At 36.4% G+C, this 17,271-nt stretch overlaps 1 protein-coding gene across 1 annotated transcript in view; it reads right to left on the minus strand.

Moving 5' to 3' along the window:
- LOC100260794 (uncharacterized) overlaps positions 1-17,271 on the minus strand; it is a 170,216-nt gene that overhangs the window by 25,218 nt on the left and 127,727 nt on the right. The window contains exons 43-55 of the mRNA XM_059734098.1: positions 11,422-11,619; positions 7,979-8,021; positions 7,126-7,250; positions 6,471-6,980; positions 4,968-5,741; positions 4,790-4,863; positions 4,319-4,667; positions 4,141-4,239; positions 3,906-4,061; positions 2,989-3,170; positions 2,243-2,764; positions 623-800; positions 381-517 (exon numbers count right to left, since the gene is read on the minus strand). Coding sequence (XP_059590081.1) covers positions 381-517; positions 623-800; positions 2,243-2,764; positions 2,989-3,170; positions 3,906-4,061; positions 4,141-4,239; positions 4,319-4,667; positions 4,790-4,863; positions 4,968-5,741; positions 6,471-6,980; positions 7,126-7,250; positions 7,979-8,021; positions 11,422-11,619 — 3,347 coding nt within the window. The remainder of the gene's footprint in view (positions 1-380; positions 518-622; positions 801-2,242; positions 2,765-2,988; positions 3,171-3,905; positions 4,062-4,140; positions 4,240-4,318; positions 4,668-4,789; positions 4,864-4,967; positions 5,742-6,470; positions 6,981-7,125; positions 7,251-7,978; positions 8,022-11,421; positions 11,620-17,271) is intronic.

A 17,271-nucleotide genomic window follows, 5' to 3' on the forward strand; every position in this document is an offset into this window, starting at 1 on the left:
GGTAGGTAATAACTTTTACCCTTTTTTTTTTTTATCTATACATGGAACTGAACCTAGAACCTCCCTTTTCTCAATTTCAACTCCTTGCCAATTGAGCTAGGTCTCATAGGCAAAACACCATCTAACCTTTTTATGGGTTTCAAATAGTAAGTACCAGTCATCCTTTAGTTGTTTGGTGCAACTAGAAACTACTTTACGATCATAAGAGAAAAGAGAAATAGTGAAAACACAAAAGTAGGAGTCAGATCCCAGACAGACAAAAGGAGTCACCCAGGCATCAGCTAGGCAGCCAATTATGCTAATTTTGCATACCTTGAGAAACCTATTCAAATTTATTTATTTTTTACTGGCTTTAGGTTAGCAGTAAATAAAATGCTTACTCCACGCGTATCTCTGGATCAACTTCTGTAACATTAGAACTTCGGGGGACACGATCTATCTGAAGATTATTGTAGAAATCCACCAACGACCAAATAATTGGTTCATGAATACTAAGCCTCCAACACTTCTCTGTTACCTATGATGTCAACATGTGTTTCAATCAGATCATGGTTGTACTAACTTTTCTCACACATACCATGTATTTAAGCAAACTAACTGAACAGTTTTAATAAAGCATTACCCGTATATAAACGTATGGATAGACCTGGATACCATCAGTGTTCTCATTGCACATTGTAACAGTCATCTTGAACACTGGATGATGCACATCAACAGGCTGCTCAGGTGCCAACAGGACAGGCATCAATGTTAGAGGAAGCTGATTGTCGAGCTGCAAATGCCCGAATATGAGCTTGAACCTGGCATAATGAAGATTTGTTTTTATCAGGAACAGTGTGTTCATTGCATTAAATGGTAAATACAAGAAAGGACGAACAATTCTTCCAACAAGTACAATTGATGATCATAAAGTGAAACATATACTACTCCATGAAAGGCACAATGGAGATAAATCCAGCCTTCTTGATGAAGCATCATCATATTTCTAAGAATTGCATTAACTCTTACTGGAGAGTGTCAGGAGTAGGTTGGGAGAGGCATTAATTTATGCAAAAGTTGCAAGTCATCGAGGCAAAAATTGGGAAGATGGAACAATGATTCTTTTGGAGATATCAAAGGGACGAAGGAAGCTACATCGAGAGATATAGCAAGAATTGACTCTTGCGAGGAGGAAGGAGTTTTATCTTCTGAGTTGGCTGCTCAAAGGGCTATAATGAAAGTAGAATTGGAAGAGTTGGTGTTAAAGAAGAGGTAGTTGGAGACAAAAATCTCGAATTAAATGGGCTAAGGAGGGTAATTGTAATTCAAAATATTTCCACAGGATAGTCAGTGGTAGAAGAAATAAGAAATTGATTAAATCTTTGTTGAATGAGGATGGGATAATGCTGGGTAACCTAGATAATATTTCAGATGAGATCTTAAGGTTCTTCAGTAAACTCTACAACAAATCAAATGAATCTTGGAGGTTTGGAGGTTTGGATTGGGTCCCTATCTCTGAGGTGAATGCTATCAGTTTGGAGAAGCCTTTTACAAGAATGGAACTTCGAGAAGCAATCTTTCAAATGGATAAGAAAAAGGCACTAGGTCTGCATGGTTTTAATATAGATTTATGAGTGTTGGGACACTATTAAGGACTTAAAAGTTGATGGTTTACTACATTTATTGATGAGTGCACTTGTACTACTTGGGTTTACCTTAAGAAATACAAATTAGAGGTTACATCCATTTTTCTTATTTTCCATCACATGTTTCTACTTAATTTGGGGGGAAAAATACACACTCTGATTTGACAATGTTAGGGAATATTTCAACCAAGAGATGATACAATATTTAGAAAATGAAGAGATTGTAAATTGACCATAATAAGGTTGCTGAGACTTGGTTTTGAAGTCCTCCTCATCTTCCTCCTTGTCCTCCTTCAGGTACAGTCTGTGAAATTTGTGGATCACAGATTTTTATTGGATTTTGAGGGTTGTTTGCATTGGGACCGGGATTTAGAAACACCAGATCACAGATTTTTTTTTTTATCAAAATTTTTGTTGTGGGGGGTGTGGGGTGGTGTTATTCTGCATTGGGACTTGGATTTCAATTCTTACTGTGCATGAATAACAACAGCATATATAGTGAACATAAATAAAACTACAGGAGTGGACAAGTGCTATGACCAAGTCTTTCATGCAAGTTACAAAGAAGGAAACTGACAAAGAAATAAAGCTAATTGAACATAACAAGATTCTCCTACCTGTTTGTAGTTCCCCCATCATAGCCAGTAGAATATGATATGGACACGCTCTCCAAGTACAAGTATAAGAGCTCTTTTGGTCTGTGGTCTATAATAGAAATCCCAAAAACTCCCAACTCGATTATAAGCTCTACAGGTGCCACATTGTTCTGCATCCTGCTCTGCATATGTGAGTTTCCCCAATTTCCAGCAGGTGTCAGAAACCTAATTTCTTCATGGGAACTTGACCCTAATGTCCAGTCATCTGTGAACCTAGCAACCTTGATATCACCCATTTCTACAACATGGAATTTCAATCTTAGTGGCCCCTCCCCGACAGAACATTCTCCAGTACTCTCCAGATTGAATTTATAAACTGCAATAATATTGTCACAGTGGACTTTAGCATCAATAACTTTTAGGCCATATGGATCCTCCCAAGAAAAATTTGTTGTTGAAAGAGGCTCCAACAGTATCGAGGCATCATCACCAAATCCAGACTGGCAAATGCTAATTGTCTTGCTGACAGATCTGTTCTCAATCCTGAACATGGGAAGCTTTAACTAGTTAGTTGCAGAATATGTATTACAGTGTACTTAAAAAGCATAATCTGATCTACTACATGACTATACATATGTACATATGCATATAGATGTGTATACATGCATACTGCATCAATACATAAATAAGTACATACCCACATAACCGCACATGTACTGACATATGTATTTGTATATGCTTTCTGTTTATCAGCTTAGCTAAAGTACCTGACAGGGCCATTTATTGATCCAAGGCGGAATACAACTATAAAGCGAGATCCTTCTTCATAACCCCGAATTTCTGTCTTTAAAAATCTCCGAGTACCATCACGTCTCCTTAAAACCAAAGAGATGGAGTCCTCTTTTACAATTTGCACAGGAAATGACCATTCTGTATCTTCTAGTCGGATCTATCCACATGATTGATTAGTATAACTAGTTCAGTTAAATGGAGAACTCCAATTTATAATATGAAAAAAAAAAAACTCCAGTTTTAGCAACTTAGTTTCAGACCTTGGCTGGGAGGAAACTGCTTCTTGTTGGAAGTTAAAGAGATAAAATTAGTCGCATTATGCAAGAGTGAATTATTATTTCAAGAATTCACTTATATATATATTCCTCTTTAAGGCCTTGCTTGCATTGAGTCAGCCTTTGACTCTCATTGGTTATCATCTTGTAAGTCAACTCTCATTGGTTTCTTGACCATTGCAATTCCTTATACATACATACATATCTAGATATATATAAGGAGAAACAAATACATTGCAGTATAAGCACTAGTCTCTGCATCAATTTATTTTCCTCTTTTCCTTATATTTTCATTAGGGAAGTTTGGATGTGGACATTCATGACCATAAACAACGAGTATTTATTTTAGGAAAATTACATACAAATTTTCGATGATTTATTGATGCATACACACCATATTTTTCATAATTTTGATTTCCTGAAAATACATGGGGTTAGTTTAGCTTGTTGTGAAGCTTTGTATAAAACCCAGATTCAATCAGTTCCTATTCCTGAAAACAGTGTAGGGCAGAATACAGATTCAATTCTTCAGAGGCTCAGTAGATATGGATGCATAGAGAGGTAATGAAACATTCATAAAGCTTTAAAAGGGAGGATACAGTTAGCTGTCCACTTACCTGGAGTTTATCAGGTCCACCTGTTTCACGATATATAAATGGTATTCTTGAATCAGTTGGATGTAGCATCTTTGGATCATCTTCACTGCTGAACTTAATAAAAATGTCTTCACCAAGTCTATTTGTAAATGTCATGAATGGTCGGATATTAATTACCTGAAAAAGGGAATAGAAGGTTTTAAATGCCAGAGTATCATTATGCCTAATTGACGACATTTTTAACTCAAGTAGCTACCTTTGTAGGAACAGACTGATAAAGGCAAGGTTTTGAGGAGATAAAGAGTCGCATGCACTTGCCATCAACATCATAAGCATTAAGATCCAATGAAGCATCCTAATGATAAAAGGATTCCTGACATAAGTTCCTATTTACCACAAAGATAAGGATAATACACAACTAAGATCGTATCTACCGTGTCACCAAGTGGTGAAAGATCTTGAACAGGTCCAAACTGCTCCGCGCCAGATTGAGTAATGGACACTGATAGGCCCAACAATTTAAAGTTCAATGCAGAAGCAATTGTATAGCCTTCGAATATTTCCTCTTCAGTTATTTCCTCAAAAATCACTTCATTATTCTTTTTTGAGTGAAATGGGAGAGAACTCTTCCATTCTTGTCTTCTCCCTGTTAAATCTAAAAGCCTCAACGTGAGTGGGGGACACCTAGCAATTGCGAACCAATAAGGAGCGTACACTCTAACGATTTTCTCCAGAAGCGATTGCTCCTTTTCATGGTTTTGTTCTACAATGATTTGAACAATCCTGCATATAAAAATAATTTTGGGGAAAAAAAAAGGGAAGATATGGCTGTTATGCATTGGAGAGAAAAAGAAAAATAATGCAGCACAAGAAATTTGAGGAAACTATGCAAAACATGATGAAACCTTCCAGAAATTGAACTTCTTAAGCGCATTGTTTTACATGGAGCTCTGCTAGGATGGGATATAAGAATGGCTTCCTGGAAAAAACAAACAAGGAGAAGTTGCACAAGAAATATTTGATGCCAATAAAGATAGATCCTAACAGAAAAAAATAAGGAGTGGAGCTGCTGCAAAATCTTACTTGTATTGGCAGCCATCCTCTTTGTGGAAACAGTGAAAAGTACAAGGGATTTCTAATGTCAGCATCATAAACTCTTACAGTTTTTCCTGGGCCAAATATTCCTCTGGAGCATGCAATATAATGTCCACTTGCTTGCATTTCAAAAACAGAAAATTCTGCTGCCATGGGAAGGAAATTGGTTATTGACAGTGGTGATTTGACCACAAGAGTCCAATCTTGAATAGGATCAGAGCGAATGTCTTTTGCAATCTCTGTCGCTTGTATGCCCAAGCAAAACCACAAGCCACGAGGACTATTTGAGGAGGTTCCATTTAATGGAGGGCAGCACAAGAGCTCATCTGATTCAGTAAGAGTTGAAACACATATTTCAGAATATTCTTTAGGTGTACCAGAATCCTCTGGTCGACCAGGCCGGCCTGCCACTGAACTCCAGGAATATTCATCAGGGTTATTAAGATTTGAAGGTCTCAATTGCAAATAATACAATCCAGATTGTGTCAAGCCTGACAGAGGTAGGGGAACAGTGTCTCCAGGCTTCAGTAATCCAACAGATATCTGCTGCTTTACATCACCTGAAATCCATTTCCTTTTCCGGACCCATCTCCTTTGCCTTGCATGGTTCACAAACTTTATAGGATTATATGACTCAGGCCATTTCAGACTTTCAAGGTTTGGAGCATAAACCCACCCATCAGCCGTGTTAACAGATGTCTTGTCTAATTTCCAATCACCAATCCATTCCCAACCTGATGGCAACTCAACTCCAGAAATTGCCTGATGCCAAAATTAAAGCAATAATCAAAGACTTTAACAAGGTTCTGACTCCTATATTGGATCAATGTTTTTCTACATAGGAGAACTGGATTAATTCATGCAACTTTAGACTCAGGAACATCAACCATACTGAGTTTCTAGTTGACCTGCAGTAAACTTGTTGCCGTTTATGCTACTTTAGAACCTCGTTTTAAGAAGGCAGTAAACTTGGTATGCCAAATTTCTTTCTACCTCCAGCTAATAGCTGTGGGAACTTGAGTCCAAAATAAATAATTCATTAATGATAGCATTCATACTAAGTCTAGTCTGGCTAGAAAGTTATAATTGATTAGTATCCAATCCAGTTCCTGTGACAAATGAATGAAATTGATAGCCCACAATAGCAGGCAAAAGTAGCAAAAAAGAACTAAAAACATATGATTCCATAGGCTGACAAGTCATCACTCATACAAACCTCCTATAAAGTCTCTTTCCAGATGTATCAAAACACACAGGAAAAAAATGAAAGAGAAAGAAAGAAAGGAATAGAAACCTTCCTTCAACTGCATTTCTTATGGCCTATCATTCCCAAGAGTGAGATGGACAATTTCTTGATATATTTACAATTCAAATATATTGAAATGATAGAAAAGGGAGCCCATAAGACATGCTAAGAAAGTATTGGTAAAATCATAAAAGCATTGAAGAAAGTTCAAGGTATCTGAGAAACAGCTTGTATTCATTACTAACCTGATGAGATCCTTCAGCACCCGACCGATCTTGGTTTGGTTGAACCAAACAAGGAACCCAGCCAGTGGTTGGGTTGTACTTTTCTGTTTCAAAAAACTCATCTGTTTCTAGTCTGTTACCATCAATTTGTATCCCTTTGGACTTCATTGCATCATTTAATTGTCTCATGCTTTCACTAGGAGCCTTGGGGTAGAGGCACAAGTCAAGTACAAAATCTGTTTTGTTACACACTGAAACCAGAGGCCTAATAGTGACATATATGTTGCCATCGTTCACACTTACTTCACTAGCAACAACATCATTGCCTAAGCGCCAACAAGCAGCACGTGCAGCATAGTTTAGCCTCACACTCGTCCATGGCCCTTCCCTTGAAGGACTGATTTGAATAAATCCAGAGTTTCTGCCACCAAAAGATTGCTCGCTCTTTTCAACTTCAGACATGGGTGACAAAAGGATGGCACATCTTATTCTGCCACATGTGCTCTTACTTTTATCTGTTTGAGTTGATCTCTGCATGTACACCATTAAGGTAAGAGTTAAATTTGCTGAAGTATGATTCCATAGAAATATACCATACAATTATGTAACGGTTATGTGTCCGGTTGATGAACATAAAAGGTAAGGAAAAAATGAAAACATTAAAGGTTATATTCACCATAAATTCTGCTGCATATAACTCCATCCAGGTCAATTCATTTAAATAATCATCAGAATATAATGTCTCCTGAATATTTCCAGCTATCTGCTTCAAAGGAGCTGAAAAGAATCCAATAGGATCACCTGTGACATATAACTTAAGTTAAGCAAGGACACATGAAATGCATGTTGATTTGTGCAGAGCTATGCGATAATTTTTGAGACCCTGGGAGGAAACAACTGTATGATATCAGACAATCTTTGCTTACATTTTTGCAAAATTTGACTTCATTTATGCAAAAAATTCATGAGTTCCAGAGCATTATAAGAAACCAGTTATACATTCAAAGGGAAGGGGGCAGTAATGGAAATCCCTCTAAAAGTTTTGCTGAAGTTTAAAGCTGTTGGCAGTTATCTCCTTAAGGTTCTTAACAAGGCGTTCAATTTAAATACTCAACAGTTTCAGTAACCTTTTTAATTGACATTTATAAATTTTCAATTTTATCTTTCCCACCATGCCCAAAAATTCCATAATTAATAGTTCCCTCTTGTGGCCAATTCTCAAAGCAATATCCTTCCATGTTATAGGTTTGATATGGTGGAGAGTTAGGTATACCTGATGCATATGGCATATTAGAAGAATGCGTATTACAAATTTTGCATGTGAGTAGGGATAACATAGATTTAATCATTGTTGTATCACAAACCTGCAACTGTTTTCCATATTTAAGATTGCAAATGAAACAATATTCAGATTTCAGAGTTTTCTCCAACTTCTCATTGGCTAAAAATTTATACAGAACAGAACACATTATATCAACTATTAGCAACAAAATAAAAGAAAAAAAGATCCATGCAAACAAGGAGATTACCTGTTCCCATGTCAGTCAGTATTAATTCCACCGTGTAATAATCCTGGTCAGATTTTGAAGGAGAAAAGGATGAATGAGATCTTAGAGTAGTCATCAGTCAAAGGAAAAAAAAAAGATTGCAGCCGAAATTGATTACCAACAAACAAGCTGCTAAATATCTATGTTGACAAATATGTTGGCATTCCAACATGCAAATATATGGATGTCAGTGTACATTTCTCAAAGATATTGTAAAGTGAGGATGGTTTCAAGAAAAAAAAATTCAAAAACATTAAAAAATACATCAATATATACACAAGACCCATAATATTGCAGAAGAAAATTAATATTTAAGATGTCTTAGAGTAAAAATTCTTATCACAAGTATAGATGATACAGTAAAAGTATTAGAAATTTATATTCTGTTCCAAACACCCTAATTGTTGGAAAATGTTATACGAGAAGGCTCAACTAGTCACCACTAAAAAATCCCCTAATCTGGAAGCCCCTCAAACCCAACACTTTTCCCTCTCTCACACCCTAAAGAAGAGCAAGGTTCAAAGCTTCAATAGTCAAGCTATTTTTTATTTATTTTTTAATTTTATTTATTTTTGATAGGTATATTTGTTATCCCCATTGGGACTTGAACCTAGAACCTCCCACAAACTGTCCCCCTCCCTTTACCACTTGAGCCAGGCCTCAAGGGCCCCAATAGTCAAACTAATGCTACTCATCATAGAAAAAGTAATAATGTTGTCTCTAGAAACATATTCAATCCCACTTCACCCAAATTCTTCAATAAGTAACCATTATAATATTAGATTAAGGGGATCAATGGAAAGAGTTCTCCACACATTAGAAGAATATTTCATCCGTCTTTGCAATTTTCTTTTTCTTTTATTGTTTTCTTCTTTATGTTTCCATAAGGAACAAAATTTTAAGCCTTATGGTTCTCTTCATTAAGGTTGTTTTGGCAGTAGATTTTTCATCTATTTTTGTGTTTTACTACCCCTTTATGGTAGTATCTGCTTTCATATATATGCTTCAGCATGGTCAAATCTCTTTGAAAATTTTGAGTACTACAAGTTTTTTGCAATAAGGATATGAAGTTATCTGCAGTATGAGTTTGACACTTCCATATGGATACTGTTAGAAATCTAAATTTTCCCTATTTGAGGTTTCTTATATATATAGATAGATAAATACACAGAAAATCATATTAAGAAAAAAGGGCGCTTAAGAGGCAACCCAAAGCATACAGGGGGTATCGAAGAGTTGCCAAAAGGAAAGAACAAAAAGAAGCAAAAACTCCCCAGTTCTCATCTAGAACCCAACCAATCAAAAAAGTTGATTAAAGGAGGTCCTACATCTAAACAAGACTTAGACCAAGACCAAAGATTACAAACAAACAAATTTTTCATCCTTTGAATCGAAATATCCTCATTAACAAAAGCTATCCTATTTCTTTCCTTCCAAACCGTCCAAAATAAACAAAGAGAAGCTGCCATCCAAGCCTTTCTACGCTTCTTGCCCACAAAGGAAGAATAATATTTGAGGTTTCTTATATCTATATATATATATATATACACACATAATTGTATGTATAGCTGCAAATTAGATTAGGAAGAATAATCCCTGATTTATAGGGATTGCTAGTTTATTTATTTCCTTTAATTTCTCTGTAAATATAAGATATAAACTAAGATTGTAATCATTGATTGAATAAGAATTCAATACCATTTTTTGCCACATGTTATCAAAGCCACTTTGAGCTTCTTTATCAACCTTCATTGCTGATTTTTGTTCAAGTTTTTCAGCCTCCACTGCTGAAATTTTCAAGCTTTTATCATTGTGATTCTTTAGCATTCTTGCTGTGTGTTTTGCTTATTCAAGGAGGAGGGTGATTGAACCTAGACCCGTGCAAGTTCAAACATCTGAACCAACTCTCAGAAATGAGGTCCTGCTCCTCTTGACTCACATGGCGATGTTGACAATTTGATCTTCTCGTTGACATTAGGAAAGGTACATGTAAATGCACACAACACCCATTGTCCAATTTTATGTCATTTGAAAAATTCTCACCATCTCATAAAGTTTTTCTTACCCAAATAAATTTCATAACCCTTCCATAAACCTTAACCAAGGCACTTGGTAATGAGAAATGGGAACAGACTATGAAAGTTGAGATGGAAGCATTAGAGAAGAATGGGAATTGGGAAATTATGGAGTTATCAAAAGGGAAGAAAGTAATGTGTTGCAAGTGGGTATTTATAGTTAGATACAAGGCCAATGGATCCCTTGAATGATATAAAGCAAGGCTGGTTGCAAAGGGATACACACAGACATATGGAGTGGACTATCAAGAAACTTTTGCACCTATAGCAAAGATGAATACAATGAGGATTTAATTATCCTTGGCAACTCATTTTGATTAGGAATTACAACAATTTGATGTAAAGAATGCCTCTCTCCATGGTGAAATAGATGAAGAAATCTATATGGAAGTTCCTCTCAGTTTTAGGAGAAGTTTATACAAGAATTAATGTGTATGTTGAAGAAGGCGTTGTATAGATTGAAATAATCACCTAGAGCGTGGTTCGAAAGATTTACAAAGGTTATGTTAACTATAGGTTTAGACAAAGCCAAGGAGATCGCACTTTGTTCATTAAACATTCCGATTTAGGGGGAGTTACGACTTTAATCATTTTCCATATTTGTATAATTATTTTTTAAAACAATCCTCAGAAAATTGGTGAAAACAACTAAAAACAACTAATAGATGTTATTTGAAAACACTATGTTTTTTATTTTTAAGAACAATTTATTTTTATTTATTTTTTATTTTTTATTTTTTTTCTGGTTGCTAACGTGTTTTCCTGTTTTATTTATTGTTATTATTTTTTATTTTGAAGAATAGAAAACTGTTTTCGAAAACAAGTACTAGACAAAGCCTAAAACTTTTAATCAAAGTTATGAGATATCCTATCAAAAATTTTATTGACAACTGATGTGGTTGTGCTTCGTAGAAACCATAGTAACTTCATAAATATTACTCATCAGTTCTAGAGAGAGAGAGAGGGAGAGAATTGTTTAGTTGCAGACAAGCTCATAGGTAATCAAGCAATAAGTTTTTGCATTTGGAAGGTTACAGGCATGACTGTTTTGCAACAAAGACACAGAGAGCCTTTTAGCTACCCCACCCCAAGAAAAGGAAAAAAAAAAACTATAAATGAGAGAATTGCACAAAATTATTTCACTAATGGGTAAGGTAAGAATTGAAGGAATAATAAATGAACTATTTCAGTAGTTTTTCCTTTATTATATAAGTCCAGAACCCATGTGATAACAGATGTACAACTAAAGCATCTGAGAAAAATGTGGATGTTTGCTTTAAGAAACTCATTTAATTAGATATTTGTGTGATTGTCAAGAAAAAATGAGTACTGATAAAATATAAAGATTACCAGGGAATCAATTTTGAAGAAAAAAACTTCATTCCAATTAACTGTTTCGAGCATAGAATCTGAGGAGTGGTCTGGGCTGCTTCCGCATGTCCGTGCACTTTGTTGGTGCAGCAGTGATCCACTAGGAATGCACTGGTCTGGTGCAAGATGAACTGCTACAGTATACTGATGAGAGGACAGCCCTTCAACTCTTGGGAACTACATTGCAAGCACATGAAGTAGCTCAAAGAGAGAAAGCAAGGCGAGATCATTCTCACAACAGCCAAAATCATAGGAACTCCATAAATGAAGAAATAAAAAGCTAAAGAAATTGGACAGAATAGAATGCTGACCATCATTTGACACAATATTCACAAATAAAATTATTGCATTAGATTGTTCATGGAATGAAGGCAATCACATATACATGTTTTTTGACAAATCCTCTCTGGATAGGCTTCAGGTTGATAAGGTAAATCAATTTACTAGTTTTAGTGCATTAGAGTAATTAAGAGCTTATTTTCCAAGAATATTACTGCTTCAATCTATTTATTAGAAGTCTCAGTGGTTTAATACAGATTTCTCCACCACAGAGAATATAGAAGAGGAGAAATGACTTGTCATGAAGCGGTAGCTTCTGGAACAATGCCAAGCCTAAAAGATTGACTTGGCACAGTTAGGCATAAAAGCCCTAGTTTTTTACTCTACCGGTTATGGACAGTTTAGTATGTTCTTGGGCATAATCAATATCAGCATGCTATTCAGATTCTGTGATATGAACCTTATATCATAATTCCATTCAGAACTTTGGTTCTTTCTTTCATTATTTTGAAGAACCCTGATAAAAGGATACATCAGTTCTAAAACTTTCTTAAATACATAATTTTTCATAAGAAACAAAAGTCCGTTCCAGAAAACTCAAATAATCCTGTCCCTACAAATCCATGAGATTATCAATTTCCAATTTAACACTGATTATATAAGGAACATGCATCGAAGTTTAGCTTCAGAGTACCTACTGGTGGAGGAGCTCACCCACCTTCATTACTTTCTTGTGTGAGAAATGAATTGATCTCCAATCTCCCAAAATAATACTAAAAGGAATGGTAGCAAACTGCCAAACTCCATTATTCTAAGTGTTGTGAAATGAGCTCAGACTATTGAGAGTCAGTGGATCATTTTATACTTCACTGACCTGTCACACTTTTTTTATGAGAGTTGTGGAACATGCTTTTTCCGTTGGTGGATTCTTTTTGGGTTTCCTCTTGTAGTTATTGCAGATTTGATGCTATTAGCTTTCAGAAGTTTTAGCAGTAGGTAGAGAGTATATTGGTGGGAACCCACACATGCTTGCAGCTTTTTGGGTTATTAGGATGGAAAGGAATGCTAAGAACTTGAAAGACAGCAGCAATTCCTTATGGCAAACCATATACTATCTAACTTCTCTTCGCAGGGGAGCTTCCTCAGATTTTCAGCAACATTTCTGTTACCATGATTTTGCTTGATCAGAGAAAGGTTTGCAAAGGTAGCAGGTCTTAGGCTGGGGTTGTGGCATTACAAAAGCATTCTCCATTTAGGAGTCCTGACCAAATGGTAATTGGGGGTTTTGTGGCCATTCTCAAAGCTATTTTTTTCTGATTAGAAACAACTATTCTATTGCATTGAAATAGTAATTACAAAGAAGGATAAGAAATCCTCCCAACACGTACAAGCACCTCTATACAAAGTGATGTAGGGCACACATGCCAAACTCACCCTTTACAGACGTATAATAGGCATAGGAGATTTATATTTGTGGAAATCTGGAGAAAATTCAGAATGGACAGCTGTGTTACAGATTTTTTATAACAGTATATCAGTTGTGATATAATTCTATTTCCTATTGTAATTTATTTCCTGATTTTATGAAAGACTTTTCCTCCTAAAATCAAGGAGTAGATTTCTTTTTTAAAGCAGATAGCCTTAACCATTCATGTATAAATATCGGTTCTATAATCAATTTGAATAATACAGAGAAAAAGAAGTATGTTTATTCTCCCTCAAATTTCTTCATGGTATCAGAACTGAATTGAACCATTCAATCCATTCATGACCAAATATGGAATGACCACCAAGAAGGACTCCTCAACCTTAGAAGTCACCTCCACTCAAGAAGCTCCTATTCCGAGCAAGAATGGAGGATCAGATGATGCTGCTTTTCTCATTACTAAACACAAACTGAATGGGTAAAACTATCTTCAATGGTCTCACGTAGTCATGATGTTCATCTATAGTAGATGGGAGGGTGACTATCTCAACAGTGCAGTTCCTCAACCTATGAAAGAAGACCGAAAATTCAAAGGATGGAAGGTTGAGAATAATATGGTTATGTCTTAATTAATTAACTCAATGAACAATGACATAGATAAAAATTTTATACCATATGAAACGATGCAAGAAATCTGAGAAGCAGCAAGGGAGACTTATTTTGATACAAGAAACACAACAGAGACATTTGAAATAGAAAGGATCTTCCATGATTTATGCCAAGGTGATTTGTCTAACACTCGATATTTTAGTCTTCTAACTCACTATTAGCAGAAGCTAGACATGTTCAAAACCATCAAATAAGACTGTCAAATAGATGCAATCAAATACAAGAGGATTGTTGAGAAGAAACGAACCTACAGTTTTTATTAGGGTTGAACAAAAATCTAGATGAAGTTCGAGGCGGAATATTGAGAACTAAACCTGAAGAAATTTGAGGGAGATTTTTTTTTTTTCGAAATTGATTATAGCATTGATGTTTATACATGAATGACTGATGTCATCTACCTTAAAAAGGAAATCTAATCCTTGATTTTAGGAGAGAAAGTCTTTCATAAAATCAGAGAATAAAATTAGAATAGGAAATACAACAATATCACAGCTGTGACATAATTCTAACACAACTGTACATTCCGCATCTCCACAAAACCTTTACCCAACATTTGATAAGCTGCCTCAAAAGTGCGCTGAGAAGAAAGTAGAAAGAAAGTCATGTTGGGGTCACAAACCAACCAATCGAGTGTTCAACCCTAGCAGCTCAGGGTCCTCCTTATCCTTTTAATGACAACCAACCAAAAAATGGGAGACCTTAGTGAAGAATTTCTGAATTTTATTCATTTTTACGTACACACCATACACATATATATACACAAATGACTGAATAAGAAAATATCAATCTAGCTTGATTCTCTCCTAAAATTAGGAAACTGAATCATCTTAAATGATCTCTCCTTTTTTATTCCTAAAATACTTTCCTAAATTAAAACCCTAACTTTGAATACCAAATTTCAACACTCCCCCTCAAGCTGGAGAATATATATCATATAATCCCAGCTTGCAAGTTAAGTCTTCGAAGTTAGGCCTAGGTAAAGCTTTGGTGGGGATGTCTGCGGTTTGGTGCTTGGTAGGAACATAGTTCAATTTAACCGTCTCACTAGTCACCTTCTCTGTGATGAAGTGTCTGTCAATCTCAACATGCTTGGTCCTGTCATGATGCACGGGGTTCTTTGCTATGCTTATAGCTGCCTGATTATCACACATCATCAGAATTGGAGATGAACTCGTTTGTCCCAGTTCATTAAGAACCCTTTTTATCCAAATCCCTTCACAGATTCCCTGTGCAAGAGCTCTGTACTCGGCTTCTGCACTACTTCTGGCTACAACTGATTGCTTCTTACTCCTCCAGGTAACAAGATTTCCCCAGACAAAAGAACAATATCCAGAAGTGGACCGCCTGTCAATGATGTTTCCTGCCCAATTCGCATCTGAGTATTCAGTGTCACGGTTCTCTGTCTTTCTGAAGAATAGACCTTTCCCTGGTTTCATTTTTAAATATCTAAGAATCCTGTAGACTGCTTCCATGTGTTCCTCAATGAGGCTGTGCATGAATTGACTTACAGCACTCACTGCAAAGCCAATATCTGGCCGAGTGTGTGAGAGATAAATCAAGCGTCCGACAAGCCGCTGATATCTCCCCCTGTCTACCAGTGTACTTTATTTCTCGATACCAAGTTTCTTCTGACTATTCATAGGAGTATCAATTGGTTTGCATCCAAGCATACCGGTCTCCTTAAGAAGATCGAGTATGTATTTTCTTTGAGAGACTACAATTCCCTTCCTTGATCTAGCCACTTCCATACCAAGGAAATATTTCAAATTTCCAAGGTCTTTAACTTCAAACTCTTCTGACAAATACTTCTTCAAATTCTGTAATTCCTCCATATCATTCCTAGATAGAATAATATCATCGACATAGACTATCAATATGGCCATTTTCCCGGCATGAGACTTCTTGACAAATAGAGTATGATCAACCTGACCTTGTTTGTAGCCCAGCTTCAGGACTGCTTTTGTGAATCTATCAAACCAGGCTCGGGGAGATTGTTTAAGGCCGTACAAGGATTTTTGGAGTTTGCAAACCTGATTCTTTGCCATACTTTCTTTGAAACCAGGTGGTATTTCCATGTAGACTTCCTCTTCTAGGTCACCATTTAGAAACGCATTTTTTATGTCCAGTTGTTGCAAGCACCAATTTTGATTGACAGCCAATGAGAGAAGAATCCTGATAGTGTTCAGTTTTGCAACAGGAGCAAAAGTCTCCTGATAGTCTATCCCATAAGATTGTGTAAACCCTCTAGGTGAACTTATCGAGGTAGTGTATATGGAGCAACCACCTGGTTTTGTTGCTTAGGGGGAGTCTGGTTTAGTGTGCAAGTTACGCCGCTCTCTATATGGCTTGAAACAGTCTCCTCGGGTATGGTTTGGGCGTTTTAGTTCAGTTGTTTAAGAGTTTGGAATGCTTCGGAGTGAAGCAGATCATTCAGTTTTCTATCATCATAACTTTTCGAGCCAGTGCATCTATTTGGTAGTTTATGTGGATGACATTGTCATTACAGGCAGTGATCAGGAGGGTATCCAAAGACTAAAGCAACACCTTTTCAACCACTTTCAAACCAAAGACTTGGGCAAACTCAAGTACTTTCTGGGACTTGAAATAGCTCAATCCAGTTCAGGTGTGGTTATGTCACAAAGGAAGTATGCCTTAGACATCTTGAAAGAAACAAGTATGTTAGAATGTAAACCTGTTGACACTCCTATGGATCCAAATGTCAAACTTGTACCAGGACAAGGGGAACCTCTAAGAGATCCTGGGAGATATCGACGACTTGTAGGCAAATTGAATTACCTCACCATCACTCGACCAGACATCTCTTTTCCTGTGAGTGTGGTTAGTCAATTTCTATAGTCACCATGTGACAACCATTGGGATGTTGTGATCCACATTCTTCGATATATTAAAGGAACACCAAGCCAAGGTATGTTGTATGAAGACAGGGGCCATACCCAAATTGTTGGTTACACAGATGCAAATTGGGCTGATTCACCCTCAGATAGGTGTTCCACCTCAGGGTATTGTGTTTTTATTGGAGGTAACTTAATATCCTGGAAGAGTAAGAAACAAAATATAGTGGCCAGATTAAGCGCTGAAGTTGAGTATTGAGCTATGGCTTTGGCAACATGTGAACTCATATGGTTGAGACAACTCCTTTAGGAATTGAGATTTGGAAAAGATGAATAGATAAAGCTAGTCTGTGATAATCAAGCCGCATTACATATTGCATCCAATCCAGTCTTTCATGAAAGGACCAAGCATATTGAAGTTGACTGTCACTTCATTAGAGAGAAGATCACATTAGGGTGTGTTGCTACAAGTTTTGTTAATTCAAATGATCAACTAGCAGACATCTTCACTAAATCTCTCAGAGGTCCTAGGATTAAATACATTTGTAACAAGCTTGGTGCATATGACATATATGCTCCAGCTTGAGGGGGAGTGTTGAATAT

This window comes from Vitis vinifera, chromosome 2 (genome assembly GCF_030704535.1).
Source record: "Vitis vinifera cultivar Pinot Noir 40024 chromosome 2, ASM3070453v1".
NCBI classification, from domain to species: Eukaryota; Viridiplantae; Streptophyta; class Magnoliopsida; order Vitales; family Vitaceae; genus Vitis; species Vitis vinifera.